We start from the raw sequence: 15,187 nt of genomic DNA on the forward strand, positions 1-15,187 counted from the left end.
GAGTCTATCTACTCTGTCTTATATACTTTTCTCTCGCGTGTAACCGCTGAGGCAACAACACCTGTTTGTTAGTCTCAGGCTTCTCACTTGTATTATTAAGCGCCCTTCCAACCACACTTCTGGCCCGATTGCTGCTAAAAAGTTGCTGTCGGCAACCCATCGCACAACACACAACATAACATATCATACATGTCTTACTTCAACCCATTGATGTCTATAAAAAAAAATACTCGTCTTATGTCAAACGCGTCAAGCGATCTCCCGTGTCGTTAGATTTTCGTTATGATCATACTCGTCATACTTTTCCCAGCAGATGCCCCTTTCTCGAGCACATACCAATGCCAAATCATGCTTTGGGTCTTTTCGCTCCCCTCTTTGCAACAGCTTTCCCAATTTTGCTATCTTTAAAAGTCCAAGTCAAGTCCCTATCTTTTATGAACTCGTGTTGAAGAAGGTCGCGCGCCATGGGCCGACTGCGAGGGTCTGTAGCGAGACACTTTTCGTTGAGGAAATCAAGAGCAACAGAAGAAAGATTAATATCAGGCGGAAGAGGCGGTCTAGATCGTTTGTTGAAGAGCTGTTCGTCAAAAAGTCAGTCATTCGCACGAGATATAAAACTTTGACCTGGACACACCTCAAACATTGCAGCAAATTGCTCCATGTCGCCCCAAGGCCTTTTTCCAGACCACATCTCAAGCACAACACATCCCAAACTCCAGATATCAACCTTTCCGGAGTATGAGCGTTCGGAATAAGAATGAATAACCTCAGGCGCCATCCAAAAGACGGACCCCTTCATATTGGTAGCTTGGCCAAAGGAATCATAGGCATCGGCTACAAGTCGAGCACTGTCAGTCCAACTTCTACGGATTTGTTCGCTTAATCCTACCTGTCTGCTTAGAAATACCGAAGTCTGAGATCTTACATATGCCCTGCGCATCCACCAAGATGTTATCACCTTTGAGATCCTGATATCGCTTATCAGCCCTGATCTATGTTCCCAACAATCTACTCACTCGATGCCAAATATTCTTCGAATGCAAGTACGCTAACCCTTCTAGAATCTGTTCAGTAAAGAATCTGACGAGCTGCGGCTCGAAACGGGCTTGGTTAGGGGCGCGGTAAATTGAGGCAATGGTACCACCGGGGACATATTCAAGGAAACTATGCGGATGTCAACAATTGCCGATGGGCTACGCTTGTTTATAAGCTGGACCCACATGGACAAATACTCGGGGCTTGTCTCGTATCCTATTAAGGCGTCAGCGTCATGTAAAGCCTACGTCAAAACCAAAACAAAACAACTCACCCAAATACGCCACAATGTTCTTATGCTCTAAACCCTTCAGCAATTCGATTTCATCCCTCAACGCTTTGACCATCCCTTGCTGCCTTGAGTCATGCCTTTCAATTTCTGTCGCCGGCAATTCGACCTGTTTGACCGCCATCATATCTCCCGTTGTAACATTGAGCGCGATATACACCCTACCATAAGATCCTTTCCCGATAAGCTCGCCTTTGACCCAGTTCACAGTGCCAGGCTTGCCATCAGAGGCAGGTGATTCAGGGATATCGGCTTCGCGGTTGGCCTGAGCACGCGCGAACCTGGTAACTTCCACCAGCTTATGATCCCACATGCTTGAGCTTCGTCTGTTGTCCTTCTTTCTCTGCTCCTCACTTCTGGGGTCGACAACTTGATCATCCATGGCAGAGTTGACCTCTTCAGCACCGATGTCGTATTCTGGTGGAAGGTCTTCGTGTTGGGATATCTGACGCTGAAGGGTGCGGCGTTTGTGATCGGCAACAACTCGAATCGACCGGCGATTCTCCGCTTTATTGAACTTTGATCTATTGAACGTTCCAGGAGGTCCCGAAGAAGGCCCTGGTGCTTGAGGCGCCCTACCCAAAGGTCCTGATCCGGCCTGGGGGCCACCTTGTCTACCAGGTGCTGCACCTGCGGGCAATGGTAGCCCACCGATGATCTCCACTCGACTCGGCGACTCAATCCCGGGTGTTGACGGTATCGACTCAGCTCCTTGCACAATGGGTCTATCCAAATCAATCTGCGGGAAAACCCTGTCGAGATTTTCATACAGTTGCTCGGGCTCCGGACGGAAGTTCCATTGGTTGGGGTCTCTGGGGCGAGCAAAGGATTTGCCGCGCTTGATGTTGGACCCCTCAACCTCACCATCACCTTCACCTGTGCCTTCAGACTCAGTTGCGCTATCTGGTGGCGTGCTCGCCGAAAGTACAGGGTTGACTTGATGATACGCCTGCTGGCTCAAAGAAACAGTGTTGACGATGAGATTAGGTTTCGAAGGTGACGGGCGTATCGCGCTTGTGCGAGATGGAGACGTTTCTGGTGCCCGGACAGGCGGCGTGATAAACAGTGTTGCTTCATCTTCTTCTTCCTCCTTCCTTGGTCTCACGGTCCCTTCTCCGCTTCCTGGTCCCATTTTTGCAATCATCTCCTTCAAATGTCTGTCCCATTGCCCAGCCTTAGCCGTGTCTCCCGAGTTTGTGTCGTTGTCTTCACCCACGCCCTTTCCTGGCCGAACTGTCGCCTCGCTGCTGACTGTGCCAGCTACTGACAAAGTATCAGAGTCGCTCCGATTAGCAACAGCCCTGGAAACTGATAACCACGAGGACTGTGGGCTTGCGTTATGAGCATAGGGCAACTGTGAGTCGGTGTCGTCAAATGCATTTGTCTCACTGATCCTAGGTTGTTCGACCGGGACAGGTGATGCAGTACGGTATGGAGTCGATGCGCTACCGCTTCCAGCTCGATCGGCCCAAGGGAATGGTGAAGATGGCCGACGAACAGCTGCACCATCTTCGAACATAGTGCGGGCATTGTCTGGAGGGTGAACTTCATCGTAATACGTAGAAGGTCGGCGAGGCGGAATTGTGGTTTCAGGTGAGGTGGGAGGAGGCGGAGAGCGGTCGTAATGGACAGTGTTGGGTCGTGTGATATCGAATGTTGGACCGCGAGCCGATCTTGGTACAGGATTAAACTGCTGCGGGTAGCCTCGCCAGGAATTCGAAGATGTCGCGCTGCTCGGGTGCGGTGACGGGAATGGGACAAGACCTGTGTCAATTATAGCTGGTGCCATGGGTGTCGCCCCCCTAGACGAGGAATGCAGGGGTTCCGGATATCTCCCATCTCTGGCTCTGTCCGATGATGGACTGCGATACGACGTGCTTGTGGCTGCAGGTTGAATATTGCGATGCTCTGCGAATCCTGGAGCAGGGGTGATTGATGTTCTGGGAGGCCCGTAAATCTGACTTTGACGTGAAGTCACACCAAGTGGCCCGCTGGTCATCCTCAAATTATCTACAGATCTAGCAGTGGACAGTGCAGGAGCTTGAAGACGCTCATTACTTGGTTCATGAGCAGCGTAGCTGAAAGGATGTCGAATTCGCTGAGATTCCGGGCGAGGGGTATTGGATGTCCGTCCGCGCTGCCCCGAAGCCGGTGCACGTCCCGTCGCCTGTTGCAATCGAGGGTCATGTAATCGCTCTTGAGCATGTGAGGTTTCAGCGTAAGAAGTATTGGGAAACCCAGATGGTCCGCGGTGAGAGTAGGCGAAATCCGGCAGATACTGTGACTGCGATGGCTGATAAATAGGCTGACTGCTTTGCCGTGGCGGTAGCGCTGGAGACTGAGTCTGATTGGTTCTCGGCGCCGATGTCTGCACCATGGGCACTCGTCCCTCTGAGGGCCTTCTTGAAGAAAGCGACCCTTCTGTTGAAGGGCTGACCATCCAAGTAGACTCCCATGTGGCCGAGTCATCCAAAGGAGCCCCCATCCTAGCTCTGTTCTGAAAGAACTGCTGCCTCTGACGCCTATCTTTCTCAAATGTATGAAATCGACTTTCCTGTTGCTCTCGCTGCTCTCGCTGCTCTCGTTGTTCCCTTTGTTCCCGTTGCTCCGCCTCCCATGCCGTACGGGCTGCTTCTAGTGCTTGCCTTTGCTCTTCTTCGTGTCTCTGCTCCTCCTCTACCTGCCTCTACATTGGTCTTCAATACCGAATCGAAACATATATAGATACTACTCACAGCTCTGGCTTCATCTTCCGCGATTTGCGCTTGTTCTCTTTGCCTCTGCTCCTTTTGCATTTGCTGCATCATCTCCCACAGTTCTCTTTCGCTCTGCTGCTCTCTCTTTGCCAACTCTTCATCTGCTTCGAGTTGCCTTCTTCTCTCTTCCTCCTTCTTTTGCGCCTCCTGTTCCTCCCTTTGGAATTGCTCTATCAATGCGCGAGTCTCTGGGTCAATGTCATCATCCAAAGTAAGCCCGAGTCCTTGGCTGCCTTGCTCTTGACTCATTGCTGGATGGCTAGGACCGGAAAATGCGTTTTCGTTTTGATATGAGTCATTTATTGGTGTTCCAGAACGAGGAAAGACAGAGGTAGCATTGGAAGGCTTGAAGTGATCGAATTGCGGAGGTAAAGAGAGTTCGTTAAATTCGTAATGTCTGCTAGACGGTCGACTAGACGGGGAAGAACGAATGGAAGGTTCGCCAGCCTGTAATGAGGTGGAATGAGGAGGTATAGGTGGTGTGGGCAAAGCTGGAGAGCTCGTACCCAAAGAAGCCGAGTGTTCTGTAACAGGTGATCTCGATCCACCCGTTGAAGTCGATAGTCGCACACCCGCATTCTGTAACACAGATTTCCTTGTGCTCCTTGACAAACCGGGCGCTGACCAGTCCTCTGCTTCATGTCCTAAATCACTCCAGTCACTGGCACTAAGCTCCCCCCGATTGAGCATTTCTCCGCTGGCACTACTTACACTACCTTCTTTTGAATGACGACTTGAGACACGGTAAAGTACTGGATTAGACAAATCCGTCGTTATTGGGGGAATCCCTGCACGTCGGGGGTCCGCCGCCGCGCGAAAAGGATGATAATCGGTTTGAGAGACGGGTGGAATGACAGATGCGGCGGACGACGGTGGAACATCGGTTTGCTTGACTAGGAATTTGAGGCTAGCTCGAGAGTCTCCCAGGGTGCGGCAAATGTTGAGAAGTGCAGCAGGTAATATAGGTGTTTCATCTGCCGGTTCTCCAATTTCGGTACGATACATCGACAGAGTTGGGTAATCTTCATCTCTAATACGCAGCTATGAACAATGTCAGCTATGTCTAACGGGTATAAACAGAACTTACTTTTGAGAATACTTTCTCACGTATACCTTCAGCAGTATTTATCCCTGTAATATCTACCAGATGAAACGCTTCGTTATCAGTCGTCACTTGCAGTCTGACCTGTTGTCCTTGCACTGAACCCGACCGATTTCTGTGCCCTATTCCCACACTCATGATGCTCCCATGTTCGCTGCCAATGGCAGGGCTTATCACATCGTCGGGACTTGCCACTCTTGTTGGATTATGGGGATGATACGCAGGAGGAGCAGAAAATGGTTGCCCATGCGCGGTTGACGGGGATTGGGAAACGGGGGAAGGCATTGTAGACTGCCGAGTGATGGGTGATGGTAATGGGGGAAGAGCACGCGATGGAGAGTTGGGAACTTGTTGGTGGAATGATGTTGCACCTGTGCTTGAAGGATGAGGTTCTGGGAAGAGTCGAGGTGTATGTTCCGGAGTTGGTGTTGTAAACGCCCGTTGAAGATGCCGCTGCGGTTGAGGGGGCGGTTGTGGTGGTCCTGACGATATCTCTGGAGTGTGACCATATGCTGTTGGCGCAGGCGATGGCGTTGGTACCAACGGCTGTGGACTTGGGAACGCCGATATAGAGGGTAAAGGGGAAGATTGAGGTGCAGGAATTGAAGGATAAGGCAAGCCCCCTCGTTCTTTGATACTATGGGATGGTGATGCTGGCTGAGGGATGGATACTGAACTGGGACCACCTCTCCCGGAGCTCGATGAGACACTGATAGGTGATACTGCTGACGGTGATTTTTGACTCCCAGCTTTGGGCGGAGAGTTTTCCTCATCAGAGTTGTCTGGGTTTGCGATGAATAGTCCAGGCATAACACCGCGCCGACGCGCACCTTGAGGACGACGAGGGAGCGTCGGAGTGGATGGCCCAGCACCGGCAGACCCAGTCGAAACTGAGAGCTGCGGGTGATGAGACATCTCGAGGTTATGCGGAAAAGGGTTACTTGTGGGTTGACCAGATTATGTGGAAGTAGGAATACAATTATGGTGGTGAAAAGGTGAATGGCCGCGAGAGGGATGACGAAGAAAAAGTCTGCGTGGGGAAGACAAAGGTGGGTTGATAATCGCACGAGTTCGGAAGCGCGAAGGTGGGGGTTGTTGTCAGCTCAAATCTACGCATTTCGGCAGCTTTCTTGATCTATGGCGCCGTGGACAGTGGGCAGAATATCGACTCACAGCACTTGGCTCTCTATTTCATCTCTCCTGCTGGCTTATTCGCTGTCCAGTTTTTCTTGTCTCGGCCGCGATTGTCAGTAGTGGCGTGCCAAGCCGGCATGGGACGGCAGGAATGAAGGAGGTAAAGAATGTTATGGAGATGAAATATGTACGGAAGACATGCATGTAGAAGAGGAACGAGCTGTGCGCCTCTCTCACCTCCGCAATCTCAACTCTATAACGATGGACGGGCTTATAATCGAACACACCCTGACTACTACTACGTCAATTCCCCGTCTCAGCACTATTTTTTGAACTCGGAACTGAAATTTTATTCTGACAACTGCATCTGTAGATCTCCCCTGCAGTTGACTCCCTCCTAGCTCCTATTACTAGTTTTTTTTTTTTGGGTATTCCATGCACAAGTGGTATATGCAGCATAATTACTGTGTTGAGAGAAACATGAGGGCTTCAGCATTTTGTTGCGTGCAGCGAGCATGCACCCAGGGCCCATGGCCGATCGTTGCATGCGGACAATGAAGTATATAGCTGCTGCGCGGATACGTTTCGATGGGATAATTTAGCCACCATAGCCGGACGCGAAACAAGGAGCAATAAACAAGACGAGCAGAGAAAAAAATAATCGTCTCCGTCTGAGCCCATAATGATACTGTATGTAAAATAGACGAAAGAGAGGCAAGAGAGAACCAACAGCCTACTCTGGGAGGTCCTATATAGGAGCAAAACCACCACCACTTTTTATTCTCGTTATTTATGTGTGGCATTTAGCAGATGGCACATTATTATTGATGATGGCTGACCGTTTCATGAACATAATGCAGGCTAAGAAGTAGCCAGAAAAAAAGCCTGTTGTAGGACCCTATTTACTACTCAGTACCTGGATAATTATAACCACAATGCAGCCCACAGTATTAAAAGTATTGGAAAGTATTAGGGCCCTGCATGGAACAACAGACATTCATTAGATAATTCGCAATGGTCGAAAGAAAGAGGACGATGAACTTAAGAGGATTCCGCGGCGCTTGAGTCACATATGACGCACGGTGATCAAATTAGCGTACTGAAGAAGCACGATGTTGGAAATTGCTTAATTTGAGAGCTATAGAGAGTATGCAGAAACAACTATGCACCCCAGGCATCGAAAGAAACCTATGGCAATTTCTATGTTATGTTAAGTGAAGGGGGGGTTACATTATGTAGGCACATTTCGACACTCCTCTAACGCCGCCCATCTTAACAAACCGTCCGTCCATGGTTATACCTTTCATCCGGTGTTTCTCCTATTCTCCCCTTACTCGTAATCCTCCTTTTCGGTCCCCTCCCCGGTACGGCGCAACGCCTTAACCGCCTTTCCGTGATTTACTCCATCTAAAGCCTTAGCGGGCACATCTGCTCGTTGCTTTTCAGTCGGGATGGGATGTACACCAGTTTTATCTCCAAATTTTCGACCCTCTCTCTAATGATATGATATCGAATATCGATATGTTTGGACTTCTCGTGGGAGAGTGGGTTGTAGAAGAGGCAAATGGCTGACTAGTTGTCGATATGTAGAGTTGTGGGATCCACCTGCGACAGACCGGTTTCCTTCAATAAACCTTGAAGCCAGATAATCTCGCGAGTGGCTTGTGCTGCAGCAATATACTCCGCTTCCATGGTGGAGTGCGCTACGGTGCGCTGGCGGCGCGAACACCAGCTCACCTGGGAGCCGTGAAAGTAGACAATGTAACCGGTTGTGGATCTTCGGGTGTCTGAGCATCCCGCCCAGTCTGCGTCGGAGTATACATGTAGGCCCCTCTCCTTCCCTCCACCGAGGGGCGGACGTGGGAAAGATAAGCGACGACGCGGACGAGAACTGCCAATGATATTCTGTGGGGCCGGAAATGGCTTGGGACAGAAAGGAGACTAAAGGCGATGTCGGGTCGGGTCGATCCGGCTAACCAAAGCAACGTTCCCATAAGGGCTTGATAGGGCTGACACGCGGATGGATAGAGGGCTTTCCGTGTCAGAGGACTTCTCGATCTTTTTCGGAAGGGTCGCGTAGCGCGCGAGATTTGCCTTGTATCGGGGAAAACGGTCAAGGAGAGTATCAATGCAGGAGATTTGAGCGACATGAATGATGCGTTTGGCTCGGTCGAGTTTGATCTTCATGCCTAGAACATGATCGATGGAACCAAGATGACTGAGGGTCCAACGAGTGGATAATTTTGCGAGTATATCTTTGACTTGGGCTAGACTTTTCGCTGCTATGACGAGGTCGTCGACGTAAACGAGCAGCAATACTTCTGGACCGTTCCGCCCGTTGAATACGTATGGACCCCATTCGCTCTCGCATCTCTTGAATCCGATTTCCTCCAGGGCAGCTCCTAAGACTTTCCACCGCTCACGACCGGACTGCTTGAGTCCGTAAATTGTTTTATGAGCTTAAGTGCGGTGGTTCCAGGGTTCTGATGGGTGTACCCTTTGGGAACGCGCATAAAAATATCGCGGTCGAGATCACCATTGAGGTATGCTCCCTCGACGTCTGCCTGGTGTAGCTCGAGGTCGTATGTCGCGGCGAGTGTCATGAGAAGTCGAAAGGTGGTAGATCGGCTGGCGGGGGCGAACGTGGCCTCATAATTGAGACCAGGTTGCTGGCAGAAACCTTGAGCCACAAGACGGGCTTTATATTTTGCGACGTTTCCATCGGCATCCAGCTTTCGCTTAAAGACCCATTTGCAACCGACAAGATTGCGCCCATCTGGTACTTCTGAAACTTCGGACCAGGTACCTTTAATTCCGTACCTCTGTCGGATCGGATTGTTTTGATTTTAATATTCGACTGGTGTTGAAGACGGATGACGAGGTCTTCGACATGACGCAGGGTGTCAGACTTTCGGGCGAGAGGTACGATGGCGCGAACCTTGGTAAAGTCTGCTATCATGATGAGAGCGTACTCGTTGCCTTTGACGGATGGCTGGAGTCTCCCAGTAAGGTCAACATGGACCATCTCACTATCTGCGCTGCCACGAGGGGATCCACCGTTTCGAGATTGGCGAGTGGAAGATGCCTGCTGACAAGCTAAACAGTCTGACAACTTGAAATCATCATTCTTTAGGGTAGCAAAGTCGTAGGCTAGATTCCCTCCTTCCGCCAAGTCGAGGAGATCGTCTCTGCCGATATGGCCAAGCCTACGGCGCTCAATGTAGAGCGGTGACTCGGCTTGGTGAACTGCGTTCAGGCCATCGGTTGGGATGATTAAGCCAGAAACAGGGGCGACAATCATAGCTTGAGGTCGTTTTGCAGAGAAGTTTGACCATAGGAAGGCCGAGATGATTGTCATCAGAGATTGGGAACTGAACGGAGCCATGGGAGATAAGACTGTCTTCGAAATGGATGCGCCAGGCTTGCGCACGTAGCTTCACAACAGAAAGGACGTTGTGATTGGCACCAGGCTTGTTCGTACACCGGTAATAATTGTCTTTTGACCAAGTGAATTGACCATTATGTCTCCTTCCTCGACTGATTTCAGAGAGTGAGAAGTACCAACAAGTCCGAACTAGATATAATCGGCCGGACGCAGGTCAAAGAGCGAGGAGCGATCGCTGGTGATATGATGGGTTGCACCGGAGTCGATCATGTAAGCCGTAGGCCTAGGGTGGGCGTGGTAGGCGTTGGCTATAACAGCATGGGAGCCGGCTCGATAAAGAGACGGTCCGGCAGACCAGCTGGCAGTGTCGACGAAGGTATCTCCAGGGGAACTCTAAATTTCATGGGTGGAGGCAATGAGATTACCCGACGCCATGTGCTTCTGCTTGAACTCTTTAACTGCTTGCTGGCGTTGTGCCTCAGCAGGGAGCTCGCCTGCGGCCTTCTTGCGGCAATTTTCCTCCGTGTGCTTCTTGAGACCACACCAAATACACTTAATTCCGCCTGCTCTGCTGTTCTCCTTCTAATCTAATTTTTCCTTTCGACGGGTTTTGCCCTGTTGCGTTGTTGCCTTCAGCCATGCGTAACCTGGCACGTTCCCCAGTGGGGCGGTATTCTTTGCCTTCTTTGCGGAGTGGCTCTGGATCGCAGCCCTCGATTGTGCGACCGATACCTCGCTCGTCGAGGTAAGCGAGGAGAGCACGGCGCCAGCGGACGAAGCCCCTGGATCCGTTAAGCTTTGGGATTGTGACGATAGAGGTAACGTATTTTTCTTCTGACATGATTTGAAGATTTCGCGGGCTAACAAGTAAAACTTGTTGTGTGCCCTATATAGCTATATATGGAGCGGTGATCGATGTGTCGAGCCGATTCTTACGCTGTGTAGGCAGACTCTTAATCTGTTGGAAATTGCTCAATATAGGAGCTATAGAGAGTATGCAGAAACAACTATTAACCCGAGCTAGGGAAAGAAACCTTTGGCAATTTCTATGTTAAGTGAGGAGGGTTTTACACTATGTAGGCACATTTCGACACACGAAGCACGACCGGTACTCATCACGCACAATTCATAATAACAGCCAAACCATCAGGCACAGGACGCGAGATGCAAGAATCATCAATGTTTGCGGTTGGTAAGGTTGAACGACTGCTGTTGTTTACAGGTTGTGGAATATAATCATGTCCTTCGAAGCGAAAAAGGGCCTGGCCTCTTCTGCGTAAAAAAGTGTGTTATGTATCTAAGTGGTGATACGTACATGCGAATGACAAAACAGTGTCGAGGGGGAGCCGAAATATCTATCTTGTTATAGGCTCGACACAAGCCCCACGATGGACATCGATCGGTCTCCGACGAGGACGAGGTCCTTGGCTTGTGTCGAGCCTAATCTTGTTACATGGGTCAGCGTCGTACTTTCGCACAGACGTCGGTTTTAATACCACTCCTTCATACATATTGGACATTGCAATCAAAATTATATGCGGCTTTACATATGCCACGTAAGACGGTAAATTCCCAGGCTTCCTTGTTGCTTATTGTGCATTACTTTCACACGTTCCGTAGCTTATTGTCCATCACCTTCACAACTTCAACAGTCTACGCCTCAGGATCCCATCCTGATGCGCCAAGCGTGGCATAATACAGATGCGTCTCCGCGCAGATGATCATACGCCCGTTACCAGCAAAGTTGAAGTTGGCGGAGGTTTCGCCGAGGTAGATCTTTCCGATAAGAAGACCATGTGGGTTGAAGACATGAACACCATCGCCTACGCCCGCGTAAACATTCCCATTGGAGTCGGTATGAATACCTATCACTTAATGAGCGACATAGTAAGAAAAAAAATACGTGAAATTGCGTACCGTCAGCGGCACCAACGTGGATATAGGCGAAGACCTTCTGGTTCTCCCAGGTACCATCGTCTTGTACGTCCCAACGGTAACTGGTGACTGATCAGGTCGAGCGAGTCTATCCGAATGTATCAACTTACATGGTGGCTGGATAGGTGTAGTTCGTACCCCAGAATCCCTAAAAACGAGAACTTGTCAGTCGACATACCCGTTAAATTGAAGAAGCGGCCTTACAGAGAAGATGCCGGTGTCAGTGACATATGCATGTCGTCCGTCGGGGGAAAAAGTGAGACCTGCATAACGTTAGCCGTGAAAACCATTCTGCTAGTATGACTACCGTTAGGCATGTTGAGTCCGTCTGCAACCACCGTAATGACGCCAGTATCCATGTTGAACCTGTAGACCTGGTTGGGGAGCCCAGGGGGAGGCCTAAAATCTTGCAGATATCCGTAGGTGACATCGGTAAAGTAGAGCTCTTTGTTGCGAGGATTGACAGAGATGTCGTTGAGAGAGTTGAATTGACGGCCAAAGTAATTATTAAGGATCACTAAATGTTGAAGAAATCAGCCACACTAGTATGAGGGTTGAGAAGGCATGACAGACCAGTGGTAGGGTAAGGTTCATTAGGATCAAGCATGTAAAGTGCAGGAGGTACGTTTGCACCCTGTCCCTCTCCAGCGAAGACAATTTTCCCCCTGTAGGCAGTGCCGCCTAATGGGCGGCATAAGCATCAAACATCTGCTGCGGTATAGAACTCACCGTTAGGGTTGACGACCTGAACGGTGCTGTTGACAACAGTTACTTGGGCCTCGTGCTTTTCACCCTTTTGCACTGCTGCTGCCTCGAGAAGAGAAATCTTTTCCACCACGGCCGACTTGTTTAGACCAGTCCCAGCGCTTTTAGCACCTGCATTCTGTACGAAGAAAACCTCGTCTGTTGCCTTATACCTATCGTTACGTCGGCATTTAAACGCGTCAACGAAGGGCAGAAGAAAAGAAAGTGAGTATGGGAGAGAAACAAGACCCACCAAACAACAGCTTCGTGGAAGAGAGGGTCACTACCGCTATCGGCAATTAGAGTGAGAGTAGGGTTTGACCCAATGACATCGTAAAAAGAGTCGTCGTAAACGTGGAAGGGCTTGGCTTTGAGAGATTGTTCGGTGGTTCCTGGAGGAACAAACAGCTGACCCAATCAAACATTAGCTATGATCGTAATTGTTTGCCTAGAGTATCTACCCACAGAGCTTCCGTTGAATTCATAACTGGGCAATACGGTAGGGAGAACAGTGAAGTCCTTGGGATTGATCACTTGAGCGTTCTTAGGGGGCTCACTGGGGGTAGCGCGACGTTTGAAAGTGGTGAGATGAGAAGCCTGCGCGATAGAAGAAGAAGGTAAGATGTGTGAAGCGGTATACGCCAGAGTAGCCAGGGCTCCCATGGTGAAGCCCGCATATACGAGCTTCGACTTCCAGGAAAGTACCTTGGCACCGAGAATAAACTTCACAGGGCTACCCAAGGGTGCAGGTAAGGTTTTGCCCCCCATCCCCCATTCTTGCAAGCCGGCTGTATTGACGGACATCTCTCTTGAAGTGATCTTAGCGTGAGGATCGGGATTCTTATTCGTAGCCATTGGGGGCAGGTGAAGGTTTTCTCCCAGTCGATTATATACCCAGCGACCATGCTTCTGGCACGGGACCAAGGAACCTGATCAGTGACGCGAATCGCAAATGGTGAAAACTGAAAACTAATCTAATCAGCTCGACTCTGGGAGCCGGCCGATCCCGATCTGTCCGTGACTTCTTCCGATTGAAAAATTACTGCTATTTCGTCGCAATTCGCGGCAAGGTGCTTTTCAACATTAAACTTGTAAACTCGTTGCCTGCTATCGGGGAATATCAGAAGAACGGCGGTTTCTCCATTCTTTTCTCTTCCATAACCGGCATTACCCGTCGCTCTTCGGTTTTGTCATCATCTCCCGTCTCCCGAACCCCTTCGGAAATGGTTAGATAAAACTCTTTTCTTCGTCAAGCGTAGATCAGTTCTTAATTCTTAGGTCATATAAAGTTATGTTACAGCCGAACACCGGGAGCCGGTCCTCAAGTGGCAAAAAATGACTAACGAAACCCCAAACCAAATAGGGCTGCATACTACAGACAGTACCTATGGTCTTCTACTTGTGGTTTTGAGATCATCCCTTGCGTTTGGCATCTTGCTTCTTGAAATCCATCTCCTTGAAATCTTGCTTCTAAAAATTTTGCTCTTTGAAATTTTGCTTACTGATGTCCGGTTGTATGTACCATAATTTTTTTGCCATTTGTCTGCTTGGCCAAGCACTGAGAACTTCAGACCAAGGCCTCTTGTTGTTAGATCAGATTCCTGGTTATCGGCGGTATATGGTGCTCAGTACTTTTCTTCTGTGTCCTCAAGGTCACATTTATTTAACCACAGACCCAGAAATCTTTCTCATCATCTCCTGTGTTGACGATCTCTGTGAAAAGTGGGGAAAGAAGAAAGAGTGACGAGAAACAACAGTGGCAAGACCCGATAGGTCGTCTCTTCCTCGATTATCTTATGCAATTTCGCGGTTACTGTCGTTGTATTTGATCATTCATAGGTAAGCAGCATACCAGATCACCAGGTTTCTTCATCCTCTCGTAGTAGGGTCCGGAATCATGGTAGGAATACTCGCAAGAGTTAGGATGTATATATGGCACGATCACCGATAAAAAGGGCAGTAAAATTGATTGAAAGTGAAAGGGCCTTTTTCCAACGCTTATACCTATAAAAATGGAAACATATCTCAATCATTATACTTGCTTTCTTTTCAGCCCACAGACTCTGCAAATCAATTACACAGGAGGCCTAACTACCCGCAGCAAAGTTGACATAGTATTCGTCTCCGCACAGTTCGGTACCTCCCCCTTCCTCGCAAAGTTAAGGTCAGCAAAAAGTGGTGCCCAAGTAGTAGACCTTGTCAATCAAAAGGACCCCCGAATTCGAGGCGGACGCTGTCATCTATGCCAGCGTAGGCATCTCTTTTGCTATTGGTATGAACACCTATTAATAGGATTCGCAAGTCGGCTCAATAAGAGGAGAAGAACTTCCTAACAGACTCCTGGGATACCGATATTATGAGTAGGCAAAAGGTCGTTATCGAAAGTACAATCTCCCTGGACGTCGTAACGATAGATACAAGGCGTTTAATGAGAGGCATAGGGCATTGTATGGATTCACTTACATTGTAGCAGGTTTACTAATGTAATTCATTCCCCAGTCAATCCAGGGGTCGTGACGTAGTAGGCGAGTTCCCCCGACCAATGGAAAAGCGATGCCATTGGGTGTATTCAACATGTTTGCAACAACTTGAATGGTTGCAGTACCTAAATTAAACTCGTACACTGGTTGTGAAGCATGAGTTCCGGTCTGAAGACCTGGACGACAACGCAAGCTACGTCAGTGGAGCATAGTTCCTTGTTACGGGGGCTGATGATGGCGACATCGTTGAGCGAGTTAAACTGGCGGCCATGGGAATTGTTGAGGATGACCGATACATGTTTGCGTATTGTATTACTTGACACTTTT

The 15,187-nt window shown here is 49.3% G+C and overlaps 3 protein-coding genes and 2 non-coding genes; 1 reads left to right on the top strand and 4 right to left on the bottom strand.

Moving 5' to 3' along the window:
* Window positions 1-25: 25 nt before the first annotated feature.
* CNAG_04755 (STE/STE11/BCK1 protein kinase) lies at window positions 26-6,524 on the bottom strand. XM_012196794.1 has 9 exons: window positions 6,356-6,524; window positions 5,168-6,212; window positions 4,060-5,121; window positions 1,310-4,010; window positions 1,221-1,251; window positions 1,017-1,164; window positions 890-968; window positions 635-834; window positions 26-577 (listed from the first exon to the last, which is right to left on the bottom strand). Exons 2-9 carry the CDS (start codon window positions 6,095-6,097, stop codon window positions 347-349), a joined length of 5,382 nt encoding a protein of 1,793 aa, XP_012052184.1. The 5' UTR covers window positions 6,098-6,212; window positions 6,356-6,524; the 3' UTR covers window positions 26-346.
* Window positions 6,525-7,417: 893 nt separating this feature from the next.
* CNAG_12913 lies at window positions 7,418-9,019 on the bottom strand. XR_001046205.1 has 1 exon: window positions 7,418-9,019. It is a non-coding gene; the product is annotated as a hypothetical RNA (non-coding RNA).
* CNAG_12914 lies at window positions 8,693-11,052 on the top strand. XR_001046206.1 has 5 exons: window positions 8,693-9,386; window positions 9,450-9,789; window positions 9,864-10,519; window positions 10,596-10,777; window positions 10,840-11,052. It is a non-coding gene; the product is annotated as a hypothetical RNA (non-coding RNA).
* Window positions 10,255-10,542, bottom strand: CNAG_07852 (hypothetical protein; the record flags this gene model as incomplete). The annotated part of the gene is made up of 1 exon (XM_012196928.1): window positions 10,255-10,542. One exon carries the CDS (start codon window positions 10,540-10,542, stop codon window positions 10,255-10,257), a length of 288 nt encoding a protein of 95 aa, XP_012052318.1.
* CNAG_04753 (gluconolactonase) lies at window positions 10,689-13,560 on the bottom strand. XM_012196583.1 has 9 exons: window positions 12,846-13,560; window positions 12,634-12,788; window positions 12,366-12,553; window positions 12,210-12,317; window positions 11,944-12,153; window positions 11,841-11,899; window positions 11,747-11,784; window positions 11,619-11,698; window positions 10,689-11,566 (listed from the first exon to the last, which is right to left on the bottom strand). Exons 1-9 carry the CDS (start codon window positions 13,233-13,235, stop codon window positions 11,355-11,357), a joined length of 1,440 nt encoding a protein of 479 aa, XP_012051973.1. The 5' UTR covers window positions 13,236-13,560; the 3' UTR covers window positions 10,689-11,354.
* Between the last annotated feature and the right edge of the window lie 1,627 nt (window positions 13,561-15,187).

The sequence above is a fragment of the Cryptococcus neoformans genome, chromosome 10, assembly GCF_000149245.1.
Source record: "Cryptococcus neoformans var. grubii H99 chromosome 10, complete sequence".
NCBI lineage: Eukaryota > Fungi > Basidiomycota > Tremellomycetes > Tremellales > Cryptococcaceae > Cryptococcus > Cryptococcus neoformans.

Coding starts and splice junctions, on each gene's coding strand:
- CNAG_04755 (XM_012196794.1), bottom strand. CDS start 6,097: ATGTCTCATCACCCGCAGCTCTCAGTTTCGACTGGGTCTGCCGGTGCT. Junction 835..889: donor CGGTATTTCTAAGCAGACAG/GTAGGATTAAGC, acceptor CTCGACTTGTAG/CCGATGCCTATGATTCCTTT. Junction 578..634: donor AATTTGCTGCAATGTTTGAG/GTGTGTCCAGGT, acceptor TTTGACGAACAG/CTCTTCAACAAACGATCTAG.
- CNAG_04753 (XM_012196583.1), bottom strand. CDS start 13,235: ATGGCTACGAATAAGAATCCCGATCCTCACGCTAAGATCACTTCAAGA. Junction 12,554..12,633: donor TTCCACGAAGCTGTTGTTTG/GTGGGTCTTGTT, acceptor ACGTAACGATAG/GTATAAGGCAACAGACGAGG. Junction 11,699..11,746: donor TACACCTATCCAGCCACCAT/GTAAGTTGATAC, acceptor ATCAGTCACCAG/TTACCGTTGGGACGTACAAG.